At 33.3% G+C, this 9,858-nt stretch overlaps 1 protein-coding gene and 1 non-coding gene across 2 annotated transcripts; one reads left to right on the forward strand and one right to left on the reverse strand.

Annotated features, from left to right (window-relative positions):
• The first annotated feature begins 1,065 nt into the window (after positions 1–1,065).
• Positions 1,066–1,137, forward strand: TRNAH-GUG (transfer RNA histidine(anticodon GUG)). Its single transcript has one exon. It is a non-coding gene; the product is annotated as a tRNA-His (tRNA).
• Positions 1,138–3,994: 2,857 nt separating this feature from the next.
• LOC102585389 (uncharacterized) lies at positions 3,995–7,173 on the reverse strand. Its single transcript, XM_006350849.2, has 3 exons — positions 6,581–7,173; positions 5,846–6,013; positions 3,995–5,659 (listed from the first exon to the last, which is right to left on the reverse strand). Exons 1-3 carry the CDS (start codon positions 7,124–7,126, stop codon positions 3,995–3,997), a joined length of 2,379 nt encoding a protein of 792 aa, XP_006350911.1. The 5' UTR covers positions 7,127–7,173.
• Between the last annotated feature and the right edge of the window lie 2,685 nt (positions 7,174–9,858).

The following is a 9,858-nucleotide window of genomic DNA, read 5'->3' on the forward strand; positions in this document are numbered from 1 at the left end:
TTGGGGGGGGGGGGGGGAGTTGTTGTGGGGGGGGGGGGGGGGGAAGAAGCAGTTACCAAACATTAGTCAATGTGATATAGAAGTTGTTTTTGATTATAGCCGTCCATATGGGCTGACCTGGCAAAATTCGTGCTTTGATAGAGGGTTGGGTTAAGATTTTTGGAGCCCATTTAAGAAACAGTCTTTTTAGCCTAACCTGAATAAGTCTGTTATGGGGATTGAGAAATATGGATAGGGCCAGCTTGTGGATCAAAAAAATTAATTAAAAAATAAAATATAGTATTAAAAATAGCAAGAGCCCAAACTCAAATTCTATTTAAAGTTTTAAATATTAAAATTTAAATACAAATTATGTTTATAAAATATGTATTACATAAAACAAAATCTCCTAAAATTTCTAGGGAATCAATACGGTCGTAGCCTATGTGATATTGTCATACTAGTTGTGTTTTATTATGATCATTGAAAAATAATTAGGTTAATAATTCTATTTAGCTATTTATACTTTTACTTGAAATCAAACTTTATAAATATTATAAAGATGATTTTATTTGTCGATTTGATTAACAAGTAGTAACACTAACACTATGTAATGTTTTCTTGTCGATATTTATGATAATATTTTTTAAAATTATAAATTTAATTTTAAAAATAATAAAAAATATACTTTTAAAAAAGTGGGCTGACCCGGCACAGTCCATAGCCCATGCACTTGTGGTTGGGTTGACCGTTTTATAGCCCACAAAAAAAAATGGATCAACCCGACCTGACCCATTAAATTTCAAAGCTTGTATAAATTATCCCGAATGAGATGGGTCAGCCCATATTAACAGTTCTATTTCTGGTACACTCACCACTCATAAAGAAACGTAAACATAACAGGATATAAAGGATGATTTTATTAACTTTTTAGAACAAAATGTATCTTCATAGCACTGATTGCATAAACCAAAACATCAAGAGTTTGTTTGTCAGATAATTACCTACTAGTACTATATCAGCACTTTTGTTAGTCAGAGATCTTTGAACCAATTTATAAATAAAGCGAAACAAGTTGAACATCAAGTGGCTGTAGTTTAGTGGTAAGAATTCCACGTTGTGGCCGTGGAGACCTGGGCTCGAATCCCAGCAGCCACAAAAACTTATTTTTTCTTTCTATACCCAATACACTCATTTTCATTTGAGTTTACACAACACTCATTTTAATTTACACTATACGAGCAGTCCAGTAAAATTCTGAACAAAAAAAAAATAAAAAATGCCAATGTAAACTTTCTCATATAAAATTTAGCTTCATTTTCAGTACATACTACTATATCTTATTTTTATTGGTAGCATGCATCCAAAAGTTAATGTGTTCTGTTCGTATCATTTCCCTTTCCTTCAAACATTCAGAAAAACTTATTGTATAACTTTAGTCGCCTCGTTGTTTATTTATTTTTAATTTTTAACTATGCGCGCGGCGCCTAGCAAAAGTACTATTTTTTTTTCCTGGAAAACAAGAAAAAGGTTTGGATTTGTTAAGGTGCGCAATCTTGACTTGGTAAAAGCTTACAAAGCGCATTCCATTATATTTTGTCGGAAATAATTTTTAGTGAAGTTTCCGATTAGGTAAGACAAGAAGGAAAGTTTGTTATTTTATTTAGGGAAAATGTATAAGTATCTTTCAATCTATGTCCGAAATTTCAAAGACACACTTATACTATACTAAGGTCTTATTATCCCCGAACTTATTTTATAAATAATCTTCTACCCTTTTTCGGCCTACGTGGATCTATCTTCTGGGCCCAGCGCGTGTTGACAATTTTTTCAAGCTATCTGGTTGATAGTGTCACGTAGGCCGAAAAGGGGTAGAAAATTATTTATAAATTAAGTTCGGGGGTTATAGGACCTTAGTATAGTATAAGTGTGTCTCTGAGATTTCGGACATAGGCTGGGGAGTTACTTATGCATTTTCTCTTTTAATTATGAAAATATTTAGATTTGTGTGTTTTTTAGTTGTCTCCTTGTTAAGTAAAATTAGTTTTAAATAAAGAGATAATTCATCACAGCTGTGATAACTAAACGGGACGTAATACTACTTGAATCAGTTTTGACCTTTCGATATATGTGCTTAATCCACTAAACATAAGCGTGCTTTAATTTTAAATTGCCTTTCACAGTTTGACAAGCCAGCTAGCGATGAACAAAAGGAAACAACAAACTCTCTATACATTACTTAGTGCATGCAGCATGGGCATGGTTGATGTTCTTCATTTTGTATGAGTTTATTTGATTTTCAGAAGGGAGCCTTTAATTTGAGTAATAATAAAATTATTTTTGTATGATATATTAAAGGTTGTAGGCGTGTTGAGTCATGAAATCATACTTGTGTTAGGGTATATACGCTTATTAACGACTTTTTCTAGGCCTTCCTTTTTTTTAATTTGTCCGATATGAACGATCATATATGATTCCAAAATGAACTACATACGGACAGATTTACCTTTAATTATGTTTAGTATATGATACATTAGACTGCATACATATGTCATTGCTTTTCACTATTCATGAACCACAAGAAAATTAGTTATAATTTAGGGTGCGTTCGATATGAAGGAAGATATTTTATTGAAAAATATTTTTCAAGAAAATAAGTGGACTTTTTACTTATTTTCTTGTATTTGATACGTAAGAAAAAAATATCTTCTAAAAGTATTCATTTATAATCCAAACAAATATCATGAAAGGTGGGTGTGGTCTACATGAGTGAGGATGAAAATGAAGTGATCGAGTTGAAAGAAGAAAAGGACGTAATTAATGTGCATTGTCACTTATGAAACTTATTTTTCTTATTTTCACCTTCAAAAGTTATATTTTCTATTGAAAAAAAAATCAAAATATTTGACAAACCACGTATGAGAAAAGTAGTTTACTCATGATATGTAATTGTGATGGGATGATGGAGTAACATGCACCGCCAAAACGTACAAGTTGAAATGTACTTTGAACTTTGAGACTTCAATTGAAAAGGTTAATATCTGCATGCCTAGAGAGGACCCATATGCAGCCACCACTTCATATAGAGTATCTCTTTTTCAAACTTTGCTGCTCAGCGACAACTCAGTGCTTTTTTTTAAATAGACATGCATAAAAACATCTATATAGTCCCCAACCGCATCCCAAAGGCCAAATCTCCCCCAAACCAAAGATTTGCGTCATTAATATATTTTAATTACCCTTCTATTTTTTTTCATTTTTTTTTTCACCTGGTGTTCGAAGCCCACATTGGAGCTCCGACTAAATTTGGATCGCGCTCTACAGGGCCCATTCGGGGGTGACACTCCCAACAAGATTTTCTCCATACGCAGGACACTCCCACCAGTGCACCACAACCCATGTTGGTAATTACCCTTCTATTTTAACATCATATATAAAGTACTGGAAGATTCTGTTATATTATTTGTAATGTATTTGAGTAACTATTTAAGCAATTAGTTTTGAAATAGTTTGGATATTATTGTTAAAATAATTTAGGTACATGGTTAAAATAATTAGTAAAATATATTATGAGAGAACATATTTGTTCTACAAAAGAATTGTAACATTTTTTAGTAAGTGCACATAATTTCAACTATTTTTGTTCTCTAAATAAATAGAGACGTTAATTACTTCATAAATGTGTCGCTTTTAATTCAACTGATAATAGACTTGTTGTATTCCAAAGGAGCTAACCCATAGATAAACAATCACTCTTTTGAGATATTGATAATATCATGCCTCAACCCTTCCCATTCTCTTCGTTTACTTTGTAACAAATTCAAATAATGTCCCATGATTGAAGCATGAGCTCTTGTGTCTAGTTATATGTAAGATGAAACATATAACTAGTTATAAATAGTACAATAAATTATTCATATAGTTATAAATAATACAGTAAATTATTTTCTCAATTGATAATTACAAAATATAATATCTTCAACTTCCAAGTATCATTAATGTAGTATCTTTTACACTAATTAGCTACAATAATATTTGCTAAAGCCCTTACTTTACAAGAAATATCATGCAAATTAACATGGCTTGAAGGATTCTCCCATTGTACAACTTCTTTTATTGCCTTCTCAATCTCTTTTGTTTCCTTCACAAGTCCATCCATGCAGAAACCCAATGCACTCAAACTTAATACAACTTGACCCTTCAACTCCTCACCATTGACAATTTGGTCCACAAACTCTTTCGAATGTTCAAAATAAGATCTGAAGTTTTCATCAATCTCCTCTTCACTTGCATACCTTATTATATTACAATAACTACTACTTTGTGATGTTCCTAATTCAACATCAACTGAAAGTTTCTTCTTCTCAAATTCCTTATCAAGTATTTCAAGTGATTTGACCAAACTAACCTCCTCAAAACACTTCATTGAAGAGCCAACAAAATCTTTGAATAGCTTGATATCACCATCTAGCTTATGTACAAAATTGTCAATTGCTCCTCCTGATTCTTGTTCAAGTAACATAAAAGCTTGTGACCCAAAATGTAAATACTCCAACATTTTTGTTAATGACCCCATGAGTTTACGATAACAAACGCTATGAAATGGTACAAACCAAAAATTTGGCTCTGCCTCTGCTTCCGCGATAAATTTCCCCATCTCAATTATGTGCGATTTCAATTTATTTTGACTTTCCACTAAATTTCCAATTGATCCAAAGCTTATCAACGAAATAGACTCATTCAAGATTTCAAAACTCTTGGAAAGTTGCAATTTTGCTAATGTAGTAGCTCTTGTAGGCTGTAACAAAATTTCCACTATAATAGAACAGGACAATCCAATAAATGTCTCTGTTATTCTTGCTATTGCAAATTCACTTGGTAGACCAAAACCTTTTCTACCAAGAATTAGTAATGCCCCAATTATAGCTGAAAGTCCACCAGCTTGGCCATACATTGTGCTTTGTCTCAAAAAACTGCTGACAATGAACCATGGAAGAAGAGACAAGAATCTAATTTGAACGTATTTTTCGAAGACAAAACATCCTAAAATACCATATATTGTTCCTAAAACAGTCCCCTGTGCCTTAACATTAGCTACTTTGAATGTTGCTTCTCTCGATCCCGCGAGGCTAATGGCAACTGGAAGCCCTGCCCAAAATCCATTGTCCTTACTATAGATTGATCCAAAATATATAGCTAGGCCTAATGAAAGTGAACATTTAAAAGCTGCCATGAACCTTTTGTTACTTTTGGTAATTGACAAGTAATTTTGAAAGAACCCTTGTTGATTTTGTTGCTTGGGATTAGTGGAAGATGGTGAATTGGTAATTGGTTTGTTTAATAGGAGGTTTAAGCAAAATAAAAAGAATAAAGAGGGAAGGTCTTTTTTTGTTGGTTGAAGTGTTTGGAAGAACTTTTGGGTATTTTCTTGATTTGACTCTGGCACAGTTGCTGATGACTCAAGAGACATGTTGTTGACTTGCTTTGGTATGTGCTCACCAAGCATATGTAGAACAGATTTTTGGTCTGAGTTAAGAATTTCAACAGGAAATGAAGGAGAATTATCTAAGGCAATTTCCATTCCTCTTAAAGGTGTTTGAACATCTTCAAATCTGCTTCCAGGGTTCTCTCCATATGGTCTTAAAAACTTGAATGGAAATCTTTCCCACTTCATGCTTTCCTGTATAATAAACGGATATTAGGAAACTATTCACTAACATGTCGTAGTAGGTTACTTACCTCATTTTTTAGGTTATTAATTTCACGTGTTACAGATGGTTACACGTAGCTACTTTTAGGTGACTTGATTGTGTAAATTCTTTTATACTGTCAAAGTATAAAAGTTAAATAACATGTCAGGACTTACTTGTTTGGTTTTAATGCCCTGGAGGAGTTTGGATCCTGTTTTGACTAAAGACTTGGCTTGAGAAATGAAAGCAAGTGCACAACTGTTGTCTTCAGCAGTAAATGCCTTCACAAACAAGTTAAACCTCTCAGAAGCATTTTCAGCAAAGAGCTTGCAGTTCTGTTTCACCTGAAAACAAGTAGTAACAATCTGGTTAATTATTAAAATCATTGCTAGTGGAAATATTCTACATCCTCTGTAGTTAGTTATTGTTGAAAAATTGTAATTGTGTGAGGGTTCGAGTTACATGCATTATATGTTCAACAAATTTGCGAGATGAAAACCTTATATTAGTAGCTAGTTGTAGTTTATACCACGATTCACCTAGTTAGCGGTCAATGGATTATGTAGGTGAAAAAATCATATAAGAGATTAGCGTTCAAAAATGTTAGACAGAATTACTAGGTATCGATCTAGAGAGGGATAGCTAAAAAGTTCCTGGTGAAATAGTTACGGTCCCACAACTATAAATAAATTTATGTGTATGTATATATGTACACACAAACACATACACCCGTTTAGTAGGAAAGGTGCATGCTTAATGTTTGAAAATGTGAGTAGTACTATAATGCGTTACACCATGAAATGCATGTTATGACAAAAGGCGGTACTTAATTAAAGTGTACCAACTTGATGTATAGAGCACTACTATTTTATTATCAAACAAACCATGCACGAGAAATCAAGAGTTTTCACCTCACAACAAGCCAGGCATGGATAGGGAAAAATCAAGGCCAAAACACAAGCAACAACTCCAAGCCCTGTGCTAGCCGCAACATGAACCGGATGCATAATAGTTTCCGTTTGGCCACCATTGATATAAGCTATGACATAAACAAGAACAATTTGGCCTAGCGCGATGCGCTTCGCTATCAAGTGAGTATTTTCAGGCAGAACCACTACGAACGCGCTCAGAGCCACTGCTATTGCGGTGGTCCCGGCCGTGAGTCGGGCCGGGCCGATTAACCAAAGGCTTAGGATAGCGGGACAAACGCCCTGAATGGTAGCGTAAAGTGCAAGCCAGCAACCACGAAATGTGTCACCTAAGGTTGCATCGGTCACAACTAGTATAATCGTAACGTAGGAAAAAGCTGGGAATGCGACTTGCTTCTTGATATATTGTGGACCAAAAAGGGTTGCAACACCAACTATGGTGCAAGCCAAGGCAGTTCGAAGGGCGGATGCTAGGCAAGTCCGCCACATGGCTCGAGCTCGGCTGGATTCAAAGGATGGTGTTGCCATTGTGAATAACGTTTTTTATTTTTGGGCACGTCTTAGCTATGAGATTTTAGCTAAGGCTCGTGTTGCGTCCCTTTAGTCTCAATGAGAATGAGAAACAAGTGGGATATGATGTGCATTTTAGAGGTATGAGTGGGGTGTTTTATAGAAGAAATTTGATTTGTAGAGAAGCACGTGAGACTTTAGAAGGACCCACACATGAGAATGGGGCCAGTGAGTGGCCACTACACCACCAAGAATATACCCAATATTCAAATATAGTTTTTCACTTTGAAAATAGAAACTTTTTTTATAAAAAAATCCACCATCAAACCCATTCAGAGGTGGCGCTCCCAACATGATCTCAGTTGATTAATATATTGATGAGGATAATTAAGTAGGTTTTTAAATGATCGAGTGAACAATGAAAATACGTAGAAAATAGTTTAAAAAGACTTCCTTGAATATTACTTATGCAATGTGGTATTTAGCAATAACACTTTTGATCTGTCCGTTAGGGATAAATTTTGATATTAATCCTTTTTGATAAATGATTAATCTTATTTAATCTTTGATGGACTTTAGATTATTAATTGTTTCACTACTTAATTACCTATGTGTTTTGTTAAATTTGTACTACTATATGTTCTCTTTCTAGATTTCATGGTTATGTATATAGTCCTAAGATAATTCAAATATAACATATTTAACATGAAGGAAAAAATATATTTTAATTAATTGAAAGTTAAAAACAATGAGTTATGAGTGTTAAATTAGGTCTTAGGCCAAACTCACACCCCAAAAGCTAGCTCAAAGGGAGGAGGATTTCCCAAGCGAGTCCACCCATCTCATTAACCACCAATGTGAGACTTTTGTCATTGTTTAACACCCCACCTCACGCCCAGTGCTTAGCATCTGGTGCGTGGGCAATTTTTATTTTTTGGGGGTCCCAACATTGGGTGAGATGGGTCCTGTTCTGATACCATGTTAAATTAGGTCTTAGGCTTAACTCACACCCCAAAAGCTAGCTCAAAAGGAGGAGGATTGCCCAACCTTATAAGGAGTCCACTCATCTCATTAACCACCAATGTGGGACTTTTGTCCTTGTTTACAATGAGGCCCAAAAATCAAAATGTACCAATATTTGTAGGACCAAATGTGCTATTTTCCCTTTTATTTTATGCTAATAGGTAGCACAAAAAAAACACAGAAATTATACAGAAATGGAGTAATTCCTACTTTTCATTTAAATTCAAGCTGGAAAGACATAAAAAATAATTTTGGAGAAGACATTACCATGTAAATAATGATAATTCATGGATTTAATTAGATCATTTAATACTTTATATGGCCCCTACCAGTATATCCCTCAGTAAGTATACCGTACAAGTGAAATGGTACTTGCAATTGTGAATATTTGCAATTGAAAGCTTCAATAGTAATGATGTTACAAGAATCTCCATTAACAACAGTTGCCATCACTAGCAACTAATTATTCATTTCCCATTATATAGTGTGCTGCCTGGTATCGTAAACAAAAATAAAAAAGAGATAAATAATCAATAACACGTATGAATTATTATTTTTTCCGCGAATTTCACATCCTAACTACAATTATTTTATTTTTATGAATTATCATCATATATGTATTAAAACATGACACTTGATTGAGAACAAATGATAGTTGACTTAGTCAGCTTAGAGAAGGAGATCGGAGCCAAAAGAACAATTTTTTTCTTCCAAAATGCATAAAGGACACTCAATTTTCTTTTAACCAAAAGGGACAATTCAATGGTGAGGGAGCGAGATATATTGTGATTTTAACAATGGTTAACTGTGTAAAAATTTATGATCTCGCTGCACAATTATTTGTAGAAAACATATTGGAGGAGCAGAACATTTAATATTTATACACTAACACTATCGTTTGGTAGAGTGTATAAGAACAATGCAAAATAGAGTGCATTAGTAATGCTTGCATTAGTAGTGCTTACATTAGTAATGCATGTATTAGTTATGCAAGCATTATTTCTTATACATTGTTTGGTTTGATGTATTAGAAATAACAAATCTTGCATAATTTCTATTGAAAAATTTATGTGTACAAAAATACCCTTCACACATTATTTATTTGTACACTTCCTTTGCAACAAAGTTCTTTGCTAAAACACCGAAAAAGAAATCTTTGCTAAAACATCTTCTTCTTCTTATTATTTTTTTCAAAAATAAGATTAAATAGTTGTACTATTGCGTCAAAATATTTTTTGTGAAAAGTTGGCAAAGAATTTTTTTTATCAAATTTATCGTCACAAATCACAATAGTAAATTTTTTGATTAAATTATATTGAAATTAGATTATTTTTTTTAAAAAAAAGATACTTAAGAGGTCATAAAGCCTATTAAGACACCAACAAATTAAAAGACACTAAAAAGCAAATCAAAATAAAAACAAAAACTTATGACAACAAAGAAAATGAAAAGACTTTAAGGGTAATTTTGTAATTATCTAATCTAATGCAAGTGTTAAAATGCTATGTATTACTAATACCTAGAATTCCTTGGTGTTGGTAATACACAACTTTATACACAATAGAGTGTATAGTTATACATGTAACATCCGGCAATACGAAATAATTGAAGAGGCTTAGAATTTGAAATTTTCATTTTTGGAAAGAATTTTAAAGTTTTGGAAATTTTGGCTAAGTATGGAAAATGTGAATTTTTGGCCAACTTTGAACAGCCATAAATTCTAGCTC

Source organism: Solanum tuberosum, unplaced genomic scaffold (assembly GCF_000226075.1).
Source record: "Solanum tuberosum cultivar DM 1-3 516 R44 unplaced genomic scaffold, SolTub_3.0 scf00128, whole genome shotgun sequence".
Classification (NCBI taxonomy): domain Eukaryota; kingdom Viridiplantae; phylum Streptophyta; class Magnoliopsida; order Solanales; family Solanaceae; genus Solanum; species Solanum tuberosum.

Coding starts and splice junctions, on each gene's coding strand:
- LOC102585389 (XM_006350849.2), bottom strand. CDS start 7,126: ATGGCAACACCATCCTTTGAATCCAGCCGAGCTCGAGCCATGTGGCGG. Junction 6,014..6,580: donor CATGCCTGGCTTGTTGTGAG/GTGAAAACTCTT, acceptor ACTTGTTTTCAG/GTGAAACAGAACTGCAAGCT. Junction 5,660..5,845: donor AGGGCATTAAAACCAAACAA/GTAAGTCCTGAC, acceptor TTTATTATACAG/GAAAGCATGAAGTGGGAAAG.